At 45.2% G+C, this 24,045-nt stretch overlaps 1 protein-coding gene across 6 annotated transcripts in view; it reads right to left on the bottom strand.

Moving 5' to 3' along the window:
• The window catches only part of RELB (RELB proto-oncogene, NF-kB subunit), an 851,517-nt gene that overhangs the window by 519,189 nt on the left and 308,283 nt on the right, over positions 1-24,045 (bottom strand). For all 6 annotated transcript variants that reach the window (XM_086938449.1, XM_086938452.1, XM_086938450.1 and 3 more), the window contains one exon: positions 11,038-11,195. In XM_086938449.1, the coding sequence (XP_086794575.1) occupies positions 11,038-11,195 (158 nt within the window). The remainder of the gene's footprint in view (positions 1-11,037; positions 11,196-24,045) is intronic.

The following is a 24,045-nucleotide window of genomic DNA, read 5'->3' as shown; positions in this document are numbered from 1 at the left end:
GCTAGATCCACAGCTAGAAGATCTAGATGGTTGATGTGGAGACTTTTGTACTTGTTGTCCCCTAGACCCTGAATTGTCAAGTTCTATTGATGGCCGCCCTGACCTGTGAGAGATGAATCTGCTGTTAGCACGATCTGTGGAACAGGGTTGATGAAGGGCCGCCCTTTTGATACGTTTTGTGTGTTCTACCACTGTAGAGAGTGATAGGTGTGGCTGTCTACCAACACTAGATCTGTTAAATGACCCAATGACTGATTCCACTGACGTGCTAAGCATTCTTTACTGGACGCATGTATAATCTTGCATGAGACACTATTGCAAAGCATGATACTATCAGTCATAGCAGCTGCATGAAAGTTCCGACTTGTAAGTATTGGTTGGTCTGAAACTGTTATAACAGAGTTTGAATATTTCAAATTATGGCTGCATTGGGAGAGAGTAGAGCTGTGTGACTGTTTAGAGTCACTCCCAGATAGGACTGTATTTGAGAAGGTTGAAGATGAGATTTTTGCGTATTGACCATAAACCCCAATTGGTGAAGTAGGTCTAATGGGGTCTGAGTGTGTTGCAAACACTTTTTGGTCTGTACCAGCTTGGACTAGCCAATCGTCTAGGTATGGGAAGACATGAATCTGTTGTCTTCTGAGATGGGATGCCACTACTGCTAGACATTTTGTGAATACTCTGGGAGCAGTAGTTACTTTGAACTGATAGTGTTTTCCTGCTATCACAAATATGCGTCCTTTAAGTCTAGTGTGACATAAAATTATCTTGCTATAGAAGTGGAAGCACTTGTTGAAAAGTAACCATATGGAAATGTTCTGACAGTATGTAGAGGTTTAACATTCTTAGATCCAAAATTGGTCTTAAGGAGCTGTCATTTTTTGGGATTAAAGAAAGTACAGAGAGTAAATCCCTGAACCTTGGTAATGTAATGGAACTGGTTCTATGGCTCCTTTTGTTATAAGAGCTTGTTTTTGAGGAGCGGTAGGTGCTCTGACAAGAGTTTATGAGCACATGGTGGAATATTGGGAGGATTGCTGATAAGCTCCAGGCAATAACCATGTCAGATAATGTCCAACACCCATTTGTCTGATGTTATTGATTGCCAAATGGGGCAAAATTGGTAGTCTTGCCCCAACAGGTATTAAATGATCGGGGGAAATGTAGGTATGTCGCTGTTTATTGGGGGAAGGGGAGTTACGCGCTGGCATGCTTTTACCCCTACCTTTGAAATTGTTCCCTCTGTATCCTCCTCTATTGAAACCTCTAGAGGGAGAGGGTTGTGTGTTTCATTTGTAGGAGGAAGCATTAGGTTCTGAAGATGTATATTTTGACCCTTCTCTATATAATAAGTGGCGAAAAGAGGCTCTGTTTGATGGGAACTGAAGCGCTCCCATGAACTTCACCAAGTCTGTGTCTTCATTCACTTTTTCTAGGGTCTCATCTTCTTGAGGCCCAAAAAGGTGTTGTTTGTTGAAAGGGGTATTCAAAATAGACTTTGGGTTTAAAACATGAAATTCTAAGCCATGCATGTCATCGTAGGAGAATGATGGTGTTAATTGCCCTTGCTACTGTGTCAGCAGCATCTAACGCACATCTAATGGAGGAATTGGATAGGGTGTTTACCTTCTTGTACTAATTCATGTGCTTTATTCTTATGCTCCTCTGGGAGGTGTTGAATTTCGTCTTCTATTTCGTCCTAGTGTGCTCTAGCATACCTGGCTAGTAGGCCCTGCGTGTTGGCAATATGCCAGTAGTTAGCTGCTTGAGCAACTACTCTTTTACTAGCTGCATCAATAAATGTAAACTCTTTGTCTGGGGGAGGTGCATATGCAGACGTTTGTGAATTTGCTCACTTACGAGTATTAGAGACTACTAGTGAGTCTAAAGGCAACTGTCCTTTCATAGAAATGGGATTTGATGATGGAGGTTTATATTTTTTGTCAATGCTAGGTATCAATATGCGGGCACGAATAGGGTCCTTAAAGATTTCATCGGCATGCCTCATCATGCCTTTTAACATGAGTAGACTCTGACTTGTCCTATGTGTAGAACCTAGCGTCTCAAATAAAAAGTCTTCTTCTAAAGCTCTTTGTATAATGTAACCCCATGGTAAGCTGCTGCTCTTGAAATTAGCTCTTGGTAAGCTACATTATCATCTGGAGTTGATGGCTTCGCAGGATATAAATCCAGATCATTATCCACGGGTGGATCAATATAATAGTCTTCCCACGGATCAATCAATCAATCAGTGAATTTATAGAGCGCACTACATACCCGCCAGGGTCTCAAGGCGCTGGGGAAGGGGGTCGCAGCAGCTAGTGGTCGAAAAGCCAGGTCTTGAGTAGTCTCCTGAAAGACAGCGGGTCTTCAGTCTGTCACGGGCACAGAAGACGCAGGCCGTCTTAAGGAGCGGCAAGGCGGCAGAACCGGCACAGGAGCTGCGGCGGGAGGGTGAGCGACCTACCAGGAGGTCAAGGGCTGCTGTTGGTTAATGACTATTGTCATTGTCATTACCATCCACTATACCATGTTGTGTATGTGGAGACCCCTGAGGCGTTATGTGTAAAGGATCTGAGCCTGGCAATGGTAGAGGTGAAGATGGTGGAGGGGATTGAGGATTATGGTAAATAGAGCTTGTAGCCATGTCCTTCTTCGTGAGAAGAATTTTATAGCTAGTGTCCTCTGACCTAACTTTCCTTTTGGAAGGTGTTTTAGACTAAATATGTCTAGTATCTGAGTTGATGTGAATTGTCATCTGCTTAGGTTCTAGCTTTTCCTTCATAAGCTCTAGGATCGGTTCTGGATGCTTTGGAAGGACATCTTTCAATGTTGGCGCTGAAGGTTTTGTTGCTGTACCGGGTTTGTCTTTTGGAGCAAAAGGTTTCAGTTCTGAAGAGGGCTTTTCTCTACGGGGTCCTGAGCTGGATGTCCTATCTCGATGTTCCGAGGGCGGGGCATTATAAACATCGTCTCAGTGCTGACCATGGCCCGAAGGCAGAGGGGGTCCTGAAGCCTTTTGTTTGGTCGAAGAGAGTTTGGTGGGTAAAGGGTCTTTAGTACTCACAGTATCCTGCCCTGGTGGAACGTCTTCGGACTCCAGCAGAATTTCTTACTCTGAATCTGATTCCGGGATAGAGAAGGCATCCTCCTCTTCCACTGCCGATGCTTCAACCTCTGTGTTTGGATTTGTCTCGAAAGATATCCAGAGTATGTTGTATGTTTAGTCGCTGCATGTCTCTTTATCGAGCCTGATGATCCTGCAGAGTCTTTTTCGATCGGAACAATCAACAAGCTTCACAATGTTCTTCTCTGTGCTCCGGTGAAAGGCACAAGTTGCAGACTTTATGCAGGTCGGTGCAAGGGTCCTTGGAGTGGCACCAAGGACAAAATTGAAACAGACTCCATTCCATCGGCAGAAGGCTGGCTAGTACAGAATGGAGTAGAAGCCAATCAACGCGGCAAGGCCCGAAGGCCATCTATGATGTCTTTGACCGAAGAGGAAGAGTTTCCCGATCGATACGATATGGAGAATAGTGAAAGCATGAACAATAACAATACCGTTGAGGGTGCAGTGGATTGCGCTCCGAGGGGAACCCGAAAGATGGTTTTGAACTGTAGCGCCACAATCCATTCCGAACCTGATGGCGGAAAGAAAACAATCTAACAATGGGGTTTATGCCCATGTGCAATATCACCGAAAGTAGGAGTCACCTTACCCCGTGACTGGGAAAGACTTCTTCGAAGAAAAACAACTTGCAAACATCCGGACCCAACACTAGATGGCAGAATTATGCAAAGCATGTGTACCTACAGCACACATGCCTCGAACCTAAACTTTCATTCATCAGCCTTGTTAACTCCAACAGTCAAAGTTTAAAAAATATGTACTTAGCACTTTACTGAGTTTGCAGTAGTATGAGGCTCATGCAGTGCAGTGGCAAACGTCACTTCTTGTCACAATGCCTGCACAATTGCTCTTCAAGCTCTTGGGGGTTTCTAGCAGCTGGAGATTTATTTTCTTAGTGCCTTTCGATTTGTTCTTCTACCTGTAGAACTCAGTTGCCTTCTAGTGCACCTTGTTCTTATGGTACCGAAATAAGTTTGGGAGGGGCAATGCTTAATCATCCCTCTCGGAATCCAATTTTCAGAGCTCTGAAAGTCGTAGCCAGAATTATCTCATGGTGATGCAATGGCAGTACCTTGTGTTTAAAGGTTTACTACATTTGCTGTTCTCTCATTATTTGCTTGTACTTCTACTTTGTTTATTCAGGGGTTAGAGGTGCTGGTCGAAAGAAAATAATATGATTGAGTACTTCTTATACAAGACTGGATAGCAAGTGTGGGGGCTGGTTTCTTCTTAGAAAGAAAGGATTAACAATAGTTTTCTCCTGGCTTTGCATATTACTACTGAAAGCGGTGTTAAAGTATGTCCATGTGCCTCAAACATGCTTAGCTCTATGTGAAAGAGATGCTTTAAATGTCTGTGTAACTGATTCAGAAATGTAATAACATCTACTCTTGAGGAAAGATTTCCGAAATGCTGACTGAGAACCGCTGCATTCTGACTTCTTAAAAGGTATGAAAGTCAGCTGAGGTTCAAATCGTTGATGGAATCATTCTGGAGAAGAAAGAACATGTACACCATCTACAGTGCTGAAATCGTAGTATGGTCTTTTCTTGAATGAGGCAGATATCTTGGGGCCTGGATTCCCTAGAAGAGCCTCTTAGTATTACTGAAGCAAGACTCATGCAGTCTGCTCTTCCTTCTAATAACAGAACATTCCTAAAGGTTTGTACTGGGAAGATGATTCTAAAATTCAATTGAGACAGTCTGAGCATTCTTATAAGCAAACCTGAAGGGAAGAGCTGAAATGGACTCCAGATCATCCTGAGCCTGGTCTGGCGAGTCTCTTGTGTATTGTTTAGAGTTTTTGGCATGAAGGTCTTTAATGTCACTTGTGGCGTAGTCTTTGACCTTAAGGCTGTACTGTTGACTGCAGTCCCAATGTCAAAGCCATCCATGTCAAAGAAGATTGTTATGCTGTAGTGATGAGCATGTCACCAGTCAGACAGTTGGTGTAGGCCGGTAATGACCGTGGTGACTGCAGCACTTTGTGAGATGACCCTTTGATGTGCCAAAATGACCCCAGCAAGAATGCCCCTTAGTTCTATTAGCACCCTGACCCACAAAGATAACCAATCTGATGTGAAGAAGATCTGCAGCTTCCCTCCATGTTGCTCCATCTTCCTATATGTAAATTATTGACAAACTAAACACTTATTCAAGGGGTGTTACGTAGACAAACAAGCAGAGATCGTGTATCATTCAGAAGGAATATCAATTTGTCAATAAGTGTTGAGACAGAGAACGAGACAGTAGCAAACAGGAAAAGCAAAGGAAAATTGTGTTAAAAGATTAATGCTAGGTCTTTAAAAAAGGGTCACCCCAAACAGATGACAAAAAGCAGAAAGTAAAGTCAAAATACAAGCACAAAAACATTTTTTGAAGACAAAATACATGACAGAGCATGCCTCATTAAACATTTCTCTTAATAAGAAGTGTTCCAGACTCTCGCACACTGGCAAATATCCCAGAGTGCCAGAATAAATATTAACATCTCCATGATGAAATCCTCAAATTTAAACTTATCTGAGGGGCTAAAAGCGTTTAGACAGTGAGAAAGCCAATGGAACAAACGTCCACTGGCCATCCACTCCTGCCACAAATTCGAGACTATAAAAAGAAGTTTTAAGACATGGCTTTGTTAAGCAGAGGTTTGGGTAGGACACTATCTCTGGCGGAATATGATGTGTTGCTTAGCACTGGGATACTCTCATGGGAGTGATATTAGCGCTATGCAAGAAACCTATAACATAACCATAGAATCCTTCTGTAGTGCCTGTTAAACTAGCAAAAAAAGGAGACAGTACAAATCACTAATGAGGCCTTGTTGAGGCTTCTTCCAGCTCAGTAGGCCAAACCTTTGAAAATCACAATGATAAATCAGACACAGGCTTGAAAAATATATGGATTATCAAGATGGTACAAGGTCTTCTATAACACTCTTATGAAGAGAAGCCTCACAATGATCATGAATTGTTTATACCTGACAGTTAATGTTTAATATTTTAAAGACACACAGATTTCAAATTTGTGTTGGTCTTATTAAAAATAAAAAATAAACATGCAACTTTACCACAATCCATAACATAAATAAAATAATTACGAAATAATAAAAACACAGGTAATGGAGTGAATAAAAGAACGGAAGTATTGCTGGAATACCGAAATTAGCATGCATTTGTAAAGAAACCTTCAGATCAAATTTGACTAAGTGTAGGATGGAAGTTAGAACTAGTGAATGATCCTGAACTGGCAGCTGCTTTGTCAATAATTTGACTATCACGACCAGGGTAACTTGAACTGCGATCAAAGGCTCAGGCAGAAAAGGATGAAGGAGCTCCGTAAGGTAATAGAGGATGGATAATGCCACACAAGGTGGGATTTTCAACAGACCTTTTCATTATTTTGACTGAGAGGCTTTGTTGAACATACAGAGAAACGTCTTGCAGACTATAGTCAAAAGCTAGCCTCTGTGGGACTTCATTGTTTACCAAATCCCATGAAAAATAAAGTGGTGGCCTTGGTTTATATGTAAAAAGATCCAAAAAGGCTTTCGGCACCCAGAAGGGAGAAATTGAAGGCACTAAAATAAGAACGTAGGGCCAGATGTTAACCTTGGGCGGAGCTGACGGTGCGGGGATACGCGGAGGTCCACAGAGTTGGGACCCAATTCCCTCCTGCTCCACCTCGCCACCCGCCTCCACCCCCCTAGTAAGAAATTAAATAAAAAGACATTAAAGGGAAAATAGCAAAGACTTACCTAGACTATGGTGTCCCCGGGCTGCCGTCCTCCTCTTCCTCACGTTTCATTGTGATATGCGCATGCGTGCAAGCCCGCGCATTCTTTGCAAGAAATGCACATGCGCAGATCACCGTGAAACGCGAGGAAGAGGAGGACAACTGCCCAGGGACGCCACAGTCAAGGTAAGTCTTCATCATTTTCCATTTAATGCCTTGCTTAGGTCGAGCCTAGAGCAGCGCATGCGCTGCTCTGCGAGACTTTTTGGTAAGGGGCTTCAGAAAGCTCACCACACGCTCTTGCGTGTGGTTTTGTTTTCCTCACTTTCCTCACAGTCTATTGGACTTGGCGTGCGTTTTTCTAAGACAGACAGCACGCAATTGGGCAAAGGCGGGTGCATGTCCCGTCTTTGCTCCGCCCACTGCCTATTGCTTGCAGTTACCCGCACCAGCGACATCTGTTTTCAATTATTGTGCCCAAACGTGTGCGCGATAATAGAAAACAGATGTCTCGCTGTGGCGCATGCGCGCACCACTCGTGTGCTTGTTTTTTTTTTTTATCGGACACATTGTCTGCTCCATTCCCCCCTCCTCACCCACATCAGGGACGGCCACGAAGCGGGCACATCTTCCCGGAACGCTAACAATAAATGATTTGTCACATGCGATCAATAGTCTTGGCTGAAGTGTGGCCCCCTTCCTCCAGCGGGCCCATCGCGGTGTGCCTACTTCTGGCCCCCTCACCCCATCTCAATGTTGCATTGTCTTCAGTGAGTGGGATCACGGCGCCTGCGGGCGAGCGAAAAAGTAGTTACCTTGTACACGCCTTGATTTAACCATTTTCAGGCGCTCCCTATTCACAGCCGAGCGACTGATGCCAAGTAGGAGAAGGGAAAAGTATTGTGTGCCCCAAAATAACACAATGTAACAGCGGCTGACCAGGGACTTGGGAGCCCAAACTTCCTGTCTTGGAAGCATTCAGTGGATCCTCAAGTCTTTGTAGCCACTACACTCAAATTAACAGTTTAATAGCGAGAATTTTGAAAAGGCGCACTTAGTGGTTTGTTAATTATATCGTCTGCATACGTTTAGTGGCTCATAGGAATGCAGCTCTAAAGTCAACCGTGCTTGCAGTTCAAGCTGTTAGATGCGTCCATGTCACGGAGTGTGTGTGTAGGGGGCGTTGATGAGTCAGTCCCGGGATTTGTGTGCTGTAATCTGGAACTTGAGTCTGACGGTCCATTTGAAGTGACAACAGACACGTCTGGGCTGTTTCGCATGTTCTCAGGATATCTGCGTCAGAGATCCATAGATTACACATGCCTGAAACCATGGCCAGGCCTCTGGGATTTGAAATTGACAGGCATGGGAAATATAAACAGAGGACTGGCAGGGTGCCCCATGTCACAAATTAACTTTTAATCCATCCAGGTATTTCATCGAGCAGCACTAAGCATGATGGGATTGCAGGCTAATGTTTGTAACAGAAAAGGTAACACTTTCAAGTTCCATACAGCATGCTAGAGTTGTCAGCTAAGAAACAGGAGTGTCAGAGTATCACTCTCTTAACATGAGCCACTTGACAACACTAGCACGCGATTACACAACTAAGCCAAACATTACACACATATGACAAATGGGCAGTTTTAGTGGCATTAGGGAGGTTGCGTTGGCTAATCGGAGGTCAGATTGAAACGTGGTTCCGCAGACTATTTTCTGTGTTCTTAGATCAAGGTGTACTGCAGCAAGATCGCACACTGCAACAGCGGTTGTGCTGCGATTTACGGTCCCAATCTACACACCCCAAGCAATAACCAAAAATCATTCATGAAAAATTATTAATGAATGGGCCCTTGTCTGTAATTGAAAGAACAGGCTATGACATGATGGATTAAATGTGCCCAGCTAAATCACCAGTAGTTCAAATTAATTAAAGCATTCCTTTATTTTATGTTTTTAGCCCAATAATCTGGTTTTCCTTCAGCCACTCCAGAGCCAGACAGATAGGCTTATTTACTAATTAAAATATTTATGTGAATGTTTTCCAAAAGAGGGAGTCATTTCCTAACAAATGAATGTCCGTTCCATTCCCCCACCAACTTGTTTTCGTTTCGAACGCCACAATGAATGGCACTTCCCTTATACGGGGTTGTTTCATGTTAACCAAACATTTGCCTCATATCATCTGCTATAAAGCCCTAAACAGTAAGCTGGACATTGTTATTTTAACCACATACTTCCAATAACCCAATAAGTGTGGACAGGCCTTCGGAATTTTGCAGCATAATGCAGCACATTCTATAATAGTATCACTTCAATATTTAGTCAGGTGAAAAGCTAAAATTAAGGACGCTGAATTAAAATTATTAAAGCTTAAACAGCACCTTTAAATACAGGTAAGGACATAGCCTTATTAATCTCTTATAAGGTCCCAAAGGAGAGACCTATTGGCTGTGCCAATGCTTGTATTAAATTCTTACTAGGGTGGGTAGAGGCGGGCGGTGGGTCAATGCTCCCCCGCGGAGTGTACAGCGATTTGCCTACTCCGCTCCGCCACAGAGTGTACAGAGAGTTGCCTACTCCGCGATCTCCACGGAACGCGGAGTAGGCAAATCTTCGCATACTCCCCAGGCGGACCGGAGCTCTCTGCCCGCGCCTACCAGATGTACGACCCACCAATTAGCGAGTCGCAAATTGTGTAGCATTTGCGGCTCGCAATTTGCGACTCGCTAATTGGAATGCACAGCAGTCTCAGACACCGTTTGCGATTTCTAATGGGGTTGCAAATTGCATGCCTCATTAATATTAATGAGGCAGGTGCAATTTGCGACTCCTTTAGGAATGGCTAGCTTCACAGGAATGGTGGCCTGCTGGGGTCAGCAGACCATGTCTGTGACTGCTTTTTTAATAAAGCAGTTTTTTTTCTCAATTGCAGTCCGTTTTCCTTAGAGGAAAACGGAATGCATTTAGGAAAGAAAAATGAACATTTTCAGTTTCAATTTTAAGGGCAGGCAGTGGTCTCTGGAACCACTGCCTGCTCCTAAAAAAATATTTCCCACATACTGACAAAGGGGAAGGGGGCCCCTAGGGACCCCCTTCCCCTTTGCGAGTGGTTTACCACCTACTTGAAGTAGGTGGTAAATTGCGAGTGTTTTGCAGCTGCAAAACATTAGTACATAGCATGTTGACTAGCTATTAGGAAGGGACGCCCCTTCCTAATTGCAAGAGTCGCAAATGCTATTTTGCGAGTCAGTGACTCGCAAAATAGCATTTGTACATGCTATTACCCTTTATTGCCGCCGCCAACGGGAGGATCTCCCATTTGCGGCCACCAAAAAGGGTCGTACGTCTGGCCTCAAAAGTCTAATTATGGTCATTCATTTAGCCTTATAACCCACTGTTGAAGGCTTTTCGGGTAAGGAAAATTGCTGCGATGCGTTTACAGAAATGTATTGTAATGACAGTACATGGAGTTGTCAATAGTAAACAGACATTTACAACCGCGTAAATTCCATTTACTTTATTGGATTAAATCTCTATCTACAGCTTCAGCTATTTTCATGTTTCATAAAGTGGTAAGAACACATCACCATGAGTCTCCAACCTTGCATTTGCACAATACTTCACCAGTATACATACAAATGTCTCCTTAGCTGCACAGCTAACTAAAATGTACATGCAAAAGGAGATCATGAACCCGTAAAGTGCACATATCAACATTTTCTCTTCTTGTATTTCCACATCACTTAATGTCAGCATGAACAACATTCACTCTCTGTCAAAGAGCAAGCTTAAGTTTACTGATGGGGATGGGAGGGAGACTCCCAGCCCCCTCAGTAAACTTTAGCTTGCTTTCTCACAGTTCGCTCTCTCTCAATGTATATTTGTTTTTAGTGTACCATTCTCCTGAAGTAAAGGATAGGCATGTTGCTCCAAGTCTATCTTTAAGTTTTAGAGTTAAAGAGATCATAATTTTGTTTACATACCTTTGCTATGTGACATATTTACCCAACTTCTTAACTGGGAGATCGACAAATAATGCAAAGGATTGGTAAAGGTGGGTAACAAAACCTCAAAAATAAATTCTACTGATACATAAACATGGATTACATGAGTGTCTGCATTAGATGTATTTTGAAGAACTCAAACATTTCCGAAGAAGCACTCACCTGTGCTTTTTGTTCGTTTTTGGTTTAATTGTAATTTCACAGATTCCGTCATGGCAGTCTTTACCCACAAGTCCATGTGGATGTATCCTGTAAGGCCTGTCCTTCCAAACTAAACAGGTTATCACTCTCACCTCAGGGATGCCATCGCAATCACTAAGCTGTGAAAACAAAACAAAGGCAAAAATGTAAATTCAAGGCCCGACTTTACAAATATAAGCATTCCACAACTTTCAACAAACAAATTCGACTTTTATTCCCCACAACTACGAACTTTCATGGGCAAGTAGCCTCCAAAAGAATCCTAAATACCAGCCGCACATGTGCACAATATATATATTTTTTATTTTAAACATCAGCCAAAATATCAGTAGGTGAGCATTATGTACAATGGATTCAACAATGATACAATCCATGGTTACTTTCAGGGATATAGAGATTACATTCGGGGAGATCCGTCCTCCATTACACCTCCCACCTCCCTTTCCCTAGATTGGCCATGGCACTCACCAGCTACATATCCCCACCATGTGGGAGAGTCCATTTATTGCATACTACTCTTGAGTGGTGTGTTGTATAGTATCCAGTACAGGCCTCTCAATCTCTAAATTGTAATATCTCAGCCACGGTTGCCATATTTTGGTAAATTTTTAGGGCCATCCTCTGGCTGTGTACGTTGTTTTTTTCGTCCCCCATGTACAGATCCATACTGGTGCGCCATTCTGACAGAATGGGCAAGCCCTCAGCGCCCCAGTGTTGAGTAATATCCCTCTTTGCAACTATTAATCCTAGGTTACTCACAAGGAGTTTCTATCTACAAAGGTCAATACGTGTTGAGATGCCCAATAATACATGTTTAGGGTCTATAGGTATCTGCGATACTAATATGTTGTTAGGAGCCTTCACTATTAGTGAACAGTAACATTGTATCTGCCGACATTCGATATGGTGTGTATATAGGTGCCTTGGACGGTTTTGGATCACAAGCAGCAGGGTGTTTCTGCCCTGCCCATAGCATGCAGACGCGCTCTATCGTAGTATACTCTGTGTAGAACGTTAAATTGGGTCAGCCTTAGTTGGAGCTTAATCGCTACCTCTCTAGGGTGTATCAGTGCTCCCTCCCAGTCGATATCCCCCAGCTGACCTGTGGTTTCCTCCCATTTAGACCTGAGGGCTGACTGTTTGTCGGGATGTTATTAATTGAAGTTTTATGAGTCTAGGAAAATGCTTTTGTGGGTATTTCTTCTTGTAGTAATCTGCCTTCAAGCTGCGCATACTCAGGTATGTTTGTAGTGTTGATTTTTTCCGCCCTCCAGGCATGTTGTAGTTGCAGGTATTTATAGCATTGGGTATGCGTCCATTGGTATTCATTCTGGAGGGCTCCAAAAGGAATTAAATCTCCATCCTTCAGTATGTCGCCTGATGTCGTGATCCCAACCGTATCCCACTCCTTGAAGCCCTGCAACTTCGCTAACTCTAGCCTCCTCTTGCCCTTCCGTAGTGGTGTGGCTCTAGTTAATTTCTTACCCCATCCGATCTGTCGTTCCATCTGTCGTTCCATCCCCTTCCCGGCCTCAATCGTCCTTTGGTTGGCAGGCAGTAGATCTGTAGTTCCTGCGCCCCCATACAGATAATGGAGATAAGTATACTTCCTCAATTGGAGCCTTTCGAGAGCATACGTGGAGTGGTCTCCCGCAGCATGGCCCCATTCATTGATCACAGTTAGATGTGCGGCTTGATAATAAGCTTGTATGTCTGGCAGAGTGATTCCTCCATTATATTGGTTACGCTGAAGTGTTTGTAGATCTACTCTGGGGTGCCCTTTGTCCCGTAATAATGTGCTAAGTTCGTCATTGAGTGTCTTGAAAATTGTCTCCAGGATTCTGTGGAACGTGTTTTGGAGTATATACAGTAGTTTGGGAAGAGTTATAATTTATAAATGGCTGCTCTTCTCAGTAGTGTTAGGGGGAGCCTTCTCCACCTGGTTACATCGCCTCGGAATTCTGTCAGAACCCATTTGATGGTTTGATCGAGGCATTCATTTTCGTCTACAGAGATATACAGTTCCAAATATTTAAAATCCCTTCACTGATGTGCAAGTGTATCTGTATTAAGTGTGCATCCATCGTCCCTAGCACAGGGTAAAGGCTATAATGTTCCTAATTGATATTATAGCCTGCATATTTACCCAACTCCTCGAATAGCTCGAGCACCAGAGGTAGTGTAGTGTCGGGAGTCGTAATGTATAACAGAACGTCATCTGCGTAAGGAGATATCCATTCATCTGAAAGATATTTCCCTATGTCTTGAAATCCCCTGAGATCCGGGTGGGCTCTGAGCAGACAGGCCAGCAGCTCCAGGACTAATGCAATAGGTGCACAATATTTAACCCTTGGCCTGTAAACTCTTTTTTTTTTACCTTCTGGCTTCCTCCACAAGTGACTAGATGTCAGGGTGTCCATACCCTGCCCCCCTTATGCCCTAAAAAAAAAAATTCAGTACACAGAAATAGAGTCCTGTCATGGCGGTCAAAACATTTTCTTCAGAGGGCCGGCTACCCAATCAGGTTGCTCGGTACTGCGCTACTGGCACCATTACGGTTGTTCAGAAGTGGCAGGCAGAAGAAAAAGCTCACTCAGTTAATTAGAAAGTCCTATTTTGGTACCTGATATGAATTTTTTAACCCCTTCATATCCAACCCGTGGCCGCTTTAAACGCTAATTTCTCGAAGACAGCTGAATGTATTTATGGTTTAAATCTTTTATTGAATTTTCACAGAGAACAAGACAATAGGGCCTCTTTCTGATAAACAAGCTTAACCGGGCAAGCTCCAATGTGAGAAAGATAAGCACGTTCAGTGTCCGCCGGAGCTGGTCAGCAATGCAGGCCGCATATATAACCATAAACAATACAATTTGTCCCTCCCCCCTTGTCCACCCAACGAAAAAGATAACCCCATTATAGCACAGAAGTAGAGATAATGAGAGAAGCATCAGCGCTTGAGTTTCCGTGTGCACTTGGATGTCTTTTGTTCCGGGATCGGAGTGTCCACCAATCGGAGAAGGTGTAGGTATCTGGGACAGCTCAATTCACAGAACTCCCTTGTGAGCAGCTTTAAAAAGGGCCGCCACACTCTGGGAATTCTTCTCCCCGCCCAGCCTGTACCAGGGACAACTTCTCCATGCCAAGCACCATCCATAACCTGTGCAGCCAGCCTGTGTGTGGGGGGGCCTGCGAAGTTCTCCAGTGTGCTAAAATGTTTTGTGTGGCTTCCCCAAATGCAATGGCTATGAGGCTGCCCCTCCGTGACTTCAGGGGATACTTCAGGGTGTTGGGCAGCCCCAGCAAGATGTAAGCAGGGAACCGGGGGAGCTGGGTATCCAAGTGGGAATCTATGTCATCTAATATCGTGTCCCAATACCCTTGTATGCGATAGCAGCTCCAGAGTAGGTGTTTCAGTGTGCCCAATGCCCCGCATCCTCTCCAACAACGGTCGCTACTAATGTGGGGGTCTGCTTGATGAAGGCGTTCAGGTGTGAGGTACCAATAGGTGGCCACCTTGGTCAGGGTTTCCGTCAGCCCGGTGTGATATGCGGAGTGCCGTGCTCTATAATAGAAACCACCCCATTCTTTGTGTGTGAGGACCCTTTCAAGTTCCCGCTCCCATCGACATCTGCCCGCGTTATATGTGTGAATGTTCATGAGGAGGAGATGTTGGTACAGGTCAGAGATCAATTTTTTCTCGGAGGTGCGAGTGACTAGCCATTTTTCGTAGGGGGTAAGATGTCGTTGTGCTGCGGGTTTAATGTCAGGGTGAAGAGCACAGTGTCGTACCTGCAGATAAGCTAGCCTGTCTTCCTCTGGGATGCCATAGTCCTCCTTCAGCTGTTGAAAGGAAAGAATACCTTCCAAATTAAAAAAAGATGCCCCAACGCATTGCAGGGAGAGCGACGCCAGTTCGCAAATGCTTTCGGGTCGAGGCCCGGGGTGAAGTCGGGGTTGTCGAATAGCGGTTTTAGGAGGGAGGGGAAGGACGACAGTTCGTGCTTGGTTGCGACACGGTCCCACACTTCCATAACCGTGTCTGTGATGTGGAATGCGTAGAGGTTAGGAGGCCGGTGGCGCCTGGGGAGAAAGGGAATCCCTTGTAGGGGCATGCCCGCCACTGCCTGGCCTTGGAAGAGCCAATTCTTGCCAGACTCCAACTGGTGCCATTCCACCAGGTTCCAGAGTTGTGCAGCGTAAAAATAGAGTTGGAGATCCGGTATCCCTACGCCGCCGTGGCCTGGCGGGAGGACTGCAATGGCCTGTTTAAAGTGCGGTCGACGACCTTGCCATATGTAGCTTGCTAGCTCGGACTGCATCTGTTGGATCCAGCCTGGTGGCGGTCGCAGGGGAAGGGTCTGAAACAGATAAAGGATCTGTGGCACAAGAGTCATTTTGGTGGCGGCTATCCTCCCCAGCCAGGAGAGGGAATGGCGTTTCCATCTCCGGAGTTCCTTGCGGAGCTGCGTGCGAAGTCTGGCATAGTTCGCTTCCACCGTAGCTGGGATGCTGGGACCTAGGAGGACTCCCAAATAGGGAACTATGGAACCGGACCACTGCATAGTGACTAAATTGTGTCAACCAATGTGACAAAAAAGCATGCCATTTGAGTGACTTAGTGTCATTTTTTCGTCCTTGGGTATATTCAACCCATTTCCGTATTCACACATGTCACATATTCAGTGATTTCTCTACACAATGACACTAAGTCACTCAAATGGCATGCTTTTTTGTCACATTGGTTGACACAATTTAGTCACTATTTTAATGTGTTCACGAACAGAACATGTTACCAAAAAATGTATTTCATGTTTCCATCCAGCCCTGAAGATTCGCAGTTTGTTCCCTGCGATGAAACACGTGTTGGCATTTTGAAATGGAACAATAAACAACAAATGACTACACCAAGAACAGATTGTTTCTCCACCAATTATCTTTATGCATTTATACTCATTTTCGGAGTCTTATTAATGTTTGGATTTGTCCTATATACCTCCACTATTTTCTTAAACAAATGTACATCAGTACTATCCAATTACTCAATGTGTTTAGCGCAGGGGCATTGTTGTTTTTTTTAAGTGTGTGGATCAGCTTGCTGGTCCATCTTGGAGCGGTTGTGAGGGATTACCGCTCGCCTCATTGCCTACACTGACCACAGTTATACTCACCACCTTGCGGCCACCCAGGTAGTGCGCCCAGTCATTCTGGACTACTAAAAGACCTCCTAGTTGTCTTTACTAATTTTGTGGGTATCTCCTCCAAACTTAATACCCTTGATAAGGGCGTGCTGCCTGACCCTCTGCGCCAGCGGTTCCATGTAGAGGGCAAACAGAATGGGGGAGGGGGGGGCATCCCTGTCTGGTCCCCCTGCCTATCGGGAATCGCAAGGAGGTATGCCCATTGACGCGCACCGTGGCGTTAGGTTGTCTACGGCAGTTCAAAATGCGGGTACAGAAGACGTCCCCTAGGCCAAAAAGATGTAGGACCTGTTCTAGGTAGGGCCAATGCACCCTATTGAACGCTTTTTCGGCGTCGATTGTGAGGAGTATACAGTCTGGTCGCGTACACGACCCTGCTTCAATGAGGTGGAGGACTCGCCTGGTATTGTCGCTAGTCTGTCGCTGGGGTATAAAGCCCGCCTGGTCCGGCTCTACCAGCTGTTGCATGTAGGGGGCGAGTCGGCTCGCTAGGATACCTGTGTAGAATTTGAAATCGATATTCAATAGCGAGATCCGTTGGTACGAACCGCAACGGGTCGTGTCCCTGCCTGGCTTTAGGATGACCGAAATTGATGCCTCCAGGAGTTCTGCTGGGATCGCGCCAGGCTGATCAAAGGAATTAAAAAGGTCTCGCAGGAGAGGGGCCACCTGATGGCAGAACGTCTTATAAAAGATCGCTGGGTAACCATCTGGGCCAGGGGATTTCCCAAGCTTCAGGTGGGTGATTGCCGACACCACTTCCTCTAAGCCTATGCGCCTATCCAGGAAATCTGCTTGGGCCAAGTTCAGGGACGGGAGATGCGCCCCCTGTAGGTAAGTCTGACCTGCCTGCAGGTCAAGGGTGTCTCCAGTTTAGAGGGATTGGTAAAACCTCCCGAAAGTCTCAGCAGTAGTAAAAGCTGATACCCTTCATCCCCATTCATGACCGGAAAAGTGACAGCTGCCCCCCAGGGACCCCCAGCCCCCCTCAGCGTGGCAGGAAAAAGTGTGTGGTTTGTCCGGAAAAGTTGCATGCATGACCGGAAAAAAGATGCCATCTGTGTGTCCTTAAATGTGACAGGCATCAAGCCCTTGGAAATACAAAGGGTGGGATCCCAGGGGTGCCCAGGGGCGTATAGGGGCGGTACTTCTTCTGGAGTCCTCGGCGACCCATAGCCCTGTGACGCGTGTATGACATTGTTGTGAAGTAGAGGGTACGCCCTTTTTGGGGCCGCTTAGGATACATATAAGACATCCTTAGGAGTATTGTACAGCAACCGGAATCCTGAATACGCCGCAGTTCCCACAGCAAGAAAAAAGAAAAAGGAATGAAGCGATACAACCCCCTCGTGAAAGGCCCTATGTGGGGTGGGTCCCAGCCCACTATCAATAGATATTACAGCTGCTTGCCACCCCGGGTGGTGGATGAGAATGCTCAACAAGAATCACCTGGGAATCAGGGCAACGACGTTACTGGTTTTGATGCTGACCTGCGTCGGAGTATGGAAACCCCTCGGCCCAAGGCTTGCGACTGTTGTATATCCCCTATTAAGGGCGATAGCAGCGGGAGTGAAGACTCTTGTAATGACAGCGCGTCTGAGGGCTTCGAATTTGTGGAGTTGGACAGCTTGGGAGATCCGGTAGTTCTGCCTGTCACCCCCATCTATGAAGACCTTGGTTTTCAGGAGGATGCGAATCCAGATAAGGACGTGGTGCAGCCGTCGGGTACACCAGTCGAAGATGCTGGGTTTTCGGAGGACATTACCGACTCTCAGGATTTCAGAGCGGCCGCCGAGGGATGCGCCTACGGCATAACCGCTGTAAAAAAAGCTGTAGAACATCCTAAAACACCAGTCTATGAAGACATGGATCTTCGTGAGCAGACGGATGTTGAGAAGGTCGTTCTGCAACAACCTGGCACAAGCGTCGAAGATGATGGGGCTTCGCAGGACATTAGCGACTCTCAAGATTTCAGAGCGAGCGCAGAGAGTTGTGAAAATGCGGAGGTTAGTAAGAAAACTGTTATGCATCGTCTGGTACGTAGTGTTGTATTTTATTTCTCCAGCTAAACTAATGATCCGTCAATCTTTCTTCTTTTACCCCCTAGGGCGGAACCCCAAAAAGAACTAAGGTCGAGGAGTCTCCTACAAAAACGGACAGCGTGAATTTTTACTGTCTATGTTGTGCAAACCAGGCTGAAAGTTCCATAAGTCAAAGTGCTGATGTTCCTGAGAAGCGGGTCGTTGTCTCTAAGAGAGACGTTGTTGTAAAATAAGTTATTGCAATAACTTACGACGATTTGAAGTCTGTTAAAGGTTTCGTAGTGGCTGTGGTGCAAACATGTGTCAAACCTGACTATTACGATCTTTGTTACGGACATAAGGCGGATGATCCTCAGCAGGGCGCGCACGATTGTCTGCTCGATGCATACAGAGACAGGGTAACCCGTTATATATGTAGTGCGTTAGACCCTCAACGGATGTATAAACTGCTAAGGGTCGTTTACGGGTTGTCAGATGAAAAGAAATATGTTCACCCTTCTATGGTTAAGATCATCACGGCGACACTCGCGGAAGCCCAACACGACCTCCATCCCGATTTAAAACTGTTGTGTATGCGGGCGGTGTGCACTGTTAAGGATAGAAAGATGATTGAAAGACTCATAGAAAGACGGGTATGTAAGCTGTATAAAAAAATATAAGAATAAGGCCGCTGGCTCCTCGAAGACTGTTTTAAATAAATAATGTCACACCTAAAGGACCTTGATAGTGTGTTTTTAGAATGAATGAAGTAGTAGAATGTTACACATCGAGATGACTAGGGTTTAAGCAGTTGTTACAAAGTTTACTATGAAAATGTAAAATGCATTCTGTTTATGATTTGTTAAGATTCACTATTATTTTTTTAATAAAATGTCCTTACGCAGAACAAGTGTCATTCATTGGCTGTGGTGTAGCTGTTGATATCATGCAGGGGGGGCGGTTAAGAAAATTTTATTACGATACAGGCGGGGTGGGTGGCTTGGGAAGCGCCGAAGCTCTGTATAGAAGGGCTGTAGCTGAAAACAAGCATGTGACAAGAGCCAAGGTCAAGACGTGGCTTTCAGGAGAAGAGTCGTACTCCCTCCATAAACCAGCCAGAAGACGTTTTAAGAGACGCCCAACAGTCGTTAATGCACAATTAGATTATCAGTGGCAGGCTGATATCATAAGCCTTCAAGATATAGCAAAACATAACAACGGCGCTCAGTATATATTAACAGTCATAGACGTATTGTCCAAGTACGCCTACGCAGAAGCGTTACACGATAAAAGTGGTACGAGTGTCACGGCCGCTTTTAAAGACATCTTCGCTAAGGGCCGAATTCCTCAAAAACTACAAACAGACGCCGGCAAAGAATTCTTAAACAAAACATTTCAGAAATTATTAAACCATCATGGTGTTCAACATTTTGTGACACACACGGAGGTAAAAGCTGCTGTTGTAGAACGGTTTAACAGAACTTTAAAGTCTAAGATGTGGAGGTACTTTACGGCCAACAACACCTACAGATACGTGGATGTTCTTAAGGCTTTTTTAGATGTATATAATGCCAGTTATCATCGGACCATCAAAACAGCCCCCGCAGAGGTGACTCCTAGTAATGTTTTAACTGTATGGAGAACGGTGTACGGGCACAATTTTGCTACAAAGGTCAAGAAGCCTATTTTTAAAAAAGGAGAGCACGTCAGGATTTCAAAATTGAAAGGCGTCTTCACGAAGGGCTACCACCAGACATTTAGCGACGAGATATTTATAGTGGAAAGTGTGGAGCTCAAAGAGGGCCTGTATATTTACAGGTTAAAGGACTATGCAGGGGAAGAGGTATCGGGTATCTTCTACAAGGAAGAGCTACAAGCGGTACCTGATGATCCGAACCGTGTGTATAGGGTTGAAAAGGTTCTGAAAAGGCGGGGTCGAGGGGTTAACAGTCAGGCGTATGTCAAATGGAAGGGCTGGCCTGAGAAATTTAACAGTTGGGTGTTGGCCAGCTCCCTGAAGGGCTTGTGAGCTAAGGCCCTGTTACAAGCAGCAGCTGAGAAGATGGAGACGAAGCCCTTTTATATCACCTTGCCGTCCAACTCTTCAAAGGCCATGTTCCCCGACAACCAGATTTCTAACTACATTGTGAAATTGGCAAAGCCGGTGGACCTGAAAGGGGATTGGGAGGTGGCCCTAACAGAAATACAATACCCTAGAACCTGGAATACATTGACATCGAGCGAAGCAAAGTTTTTCATAAAGCGTGAGGACAATGTGAACATGCACGCCGGCATCCCGTTTGGCTACTACCCATCAGTTGCAAGTGTTGTCGACGCCATCAACAAATCCATAGCCGCCCTCGAAGGATATGCGAATATTCAGCTGACGCTCGATCACGTCAGAAGGAAGGTGTTTCTTAAAGCCCCGACTCGAGGCACGTCTTTTAACTGCTCCGGTAAATTAAAAAGGATTTTAGGCACAGTGATGAATGCGGCTTCGAAGGGCCTGGCGGAACAGGATCTATCTTGTCCTGATATTAACGGTGGGTTCTATACGCTCTATGTATATAGCGATATAGTAGAGGCCCAGAGGATCGGCGATAGCTACTCGCCGCTGTTAATATGGGTCCAGGTACAAGGTGAAAATAATGGGATGGTCAATATCCAGTTTCATAAACCTGACTACGTCGCAGTTTCTAAAAATCATTTTGACACTATTTCAATTATGATCTACGATGATCAGTCTGAGCCGGTTGGGTTTAAATACGGGAAAGTTATTGTCAAGCTTCATTTAAGACCGAGACGCGACAGCAGCTATTAAGCAGGCATCATGGTGGTCGTGAAAACATACGGTGACCCTTCTATGTACCAGGACTATTACAGAAACCAAGCCGGCTATGGAGGGCCTCCGTACTTTCAAGGATCACCGGTTATGTACGGGGCTGGTTTAGGGGGATTCTTCAGGAGTCTGTTTAGAAGAGCGATGCCATTCCTGAAAAGAGGCTATGAAATTGCAAAACCGCATATTAAGACGGCAGCTACTAGCATTGCCGGCGATGTGGTCGGTTCTGTTACATCGGCAGTTGCAGAGCGCATGAACAAGCAACCGCAAGAGGGATCGGGGTTGGTGTATGCCCCGCGTGCGCGTGTTAAAAGGAAGCGTCGTGCTTCGAGCCGCAGGGGCCCACCGGCCCCCTATAAAAAAAGAAGGAGCTCTTCAAAACGCCCTCAGAAAAGAAGAGCTCCAAGACGGGAGAGAGCTGTGAAGAAGAAGAGAGCCGCCTCTAAAGTGAATATTTTTTAAAAAGCATCGTAAACTAAACCATGGCCTTTGTACATTGCGCATCTGGCGAGTGCGCCAAATCCGAGTTAGACCTGTTCACTCTAAAACCAACGCAGACAAGCATCGAAAACAGCTTCCTCATGGAGGTATCGCCTCTAGCCGCATTGACGCCTCTGGCCCCTATAGAGTTTTATGTGTCGGGGTCCACGGATATGTATTTGGATCTCAACAACACGCTGCTGCATCTTGTGTGTAAAATCACGAAAGCGGATGGGTCCGACATCGCAGCAGCCGCTAAAGTGGCGACGATCGCTTACCCCATAGCTACAATGTTTAATCAGGTGGACATCACCCTGGGTGATCGGCTCATCACGCAGAACGACAACATGTACGCCTACAGAGCCTACCTCGAGAGTATTCTAAATTACAGCAGCGACGCCCTTGACACACAGCTTTCAACCGGTCTCTTCTACAGGGATACACACTCCCAGTTTGAAATCACGGCTCTGGACGGCGCCAATAAGGGTTTTGTAAAAAGAGCGGGGCTAGCAGCAGGCAGTCGTAACTTTGACCTTCTGGGACGCATACATTCAGACCTATTCTTCCAAGATAAACTGCTCATCAACGGAATTGATCTTAAGATCAAGCTCACCCGTAACAAGGACTCATTCTGCCTCATCAACGGGGATGCGGAACAGTACAAACTGGACATACTGTCAGCGAGTCTGTTTGTAAAGAGAGTGAAAGTATCTCCGAGCGTCAGGCTAGCGCACGCCGACGCTTTACAAATATCAAACGCCAAGTACGCTGTGGAAAGAGTAGCTCTGAAAGTATTCAGTATCCCCGCAGGTACCCGCTTAACACAGCAGCAGAACCTATTTCTTGGGCAACTACCCAAACTCATTATCGGTTTTGTGGACAATACAGCTTTTATTGGTACCTATGCCTCAAACCCCTTCAATTTTAAACACTACGGCATCAACTACGCAGCGTTGGTCCACGAGGGCAATGTGATTCCCGCAAAACCCTACACCCCCAGTTTTGTAACCTCCAACTACGTCAGGGAATATCAAGGGTTGGTTTCGATAACAGGGAAGCACCAGAGGGACTGCGGCGTAGCCGTGTCACGCGAAGGCTATGGGGCTGGATACACGCTGTTCGCATTCGACCTGACCCCCGACCTGGAAGACGGCGATCACTACAACCTGGTCAAAAACGGAAATCTAAAAGCGGAAATACGATTCAGTAATCCTCTACCTACGAATGTGAACATGGTCGTATTCTCGGTATTCGACAGCATCATCCAGATCAACCACGCCAGACAGATTTTGTTTGACTATCTTTAAAACATTGGCAAAATGGACACTGTGCAGATACGTGACGTATTAAGCAGACATAAACACGCTAGGAAATACTTTTAGGTGTTTTCCCTAGCGACGGGTTACCGTCTGAAATAGGGGTAGAAAGACCCCGCACCCTAGTCTTTAACACGGATCCTCACTACAAGGGTGGAACACATTGGGCGGCCTTGTTTATAGAGAATGATCAGGTTATAGTGTTTGACAGCACAGCAGAGTTCCCAGAACACCGCCTATATACACAACCCATATTCAAGTTTGTAAAAAAAGTTGCAGAGCGGGTGGTGTATAATAAGGTGCGGATACAGGATACTACAGCCATGACATGCGGAGAACACTGTATTTATTTTATCAGTAAAATGTCAGAGGGTGTTTCGTTTAGAAATTTCTTAAATTTATATTCGAGGGACCTTGTTAACAACGACAGTATAGTTGTGAAATATGTAAAAGAAAACACAAGGGTATCGGTCAGACCTGTGAAAACCGAATATGTTGCGTGTCAAAATTGTAAGAGCTTGTAACTTATGTTTTTAATGATGAACGTCTAAAAATAAAATACAATATTTTTTTAAAAATCAAGCATTCAGTCCCTGTATTTTTTATTGCATATACATGCACCATAATTCAAAAAGTTCTTAAAAATAGGAGCGGGAGGCGGTGTGAAAAGTTATAAAAGTGTTTATTACAAACAGACCTGTAGGTTGAACATTACATTGACAAACTCTGGCGAATAAACATAGGAAGAAAAATCAGACACGCTTATACACATAAACTGTACATTGTTAGTTAAAAACCATTAAGTCTGAATCCAAGTACGGGTTTTGGATAAATGTATTTTTCGCCGTGCAGACGGCACCATGGGGGTACTCCACGATGGGGATAACAGAGGTGCGTCCGAGCCTGCAGGCGATGGAGGAAGGGGTGTCTTTAAATGTTCAAGCAAACGCCGGTGCTCGTTATTGCCCACCAGCGTGGATGGGATGTTGAGTTCAGCAGCGGCTCGTAGAAACTGTTCCCAGCCGCGTGGGGTATTTTGAGGCGTCAGGATTCTGGGGTGTGTGAGACCTTTGACTAGATCGTACATGTGCGAACCTACAATCGGCTGG

This window comes from Lissotriton vulgaris, chromosome 9, assembly GCF_964263255.1.
Source record: "Lissotriton vulgaris chromosome 9, aLisVul1.2, whole genome shotgun sequence".
Classification (NCBI taxonomy): domain Eukaryota; kingdom Metazoa; phylum Chordata; class Amphibia; order Caudata; family Salamandridae; genus Lissotriton; species Lissotriton vulgaris.
Note: the sequence above shows the minus strand (reverse complement) of the source record. Positions and strands in the feature narration are given on the sequence as shown.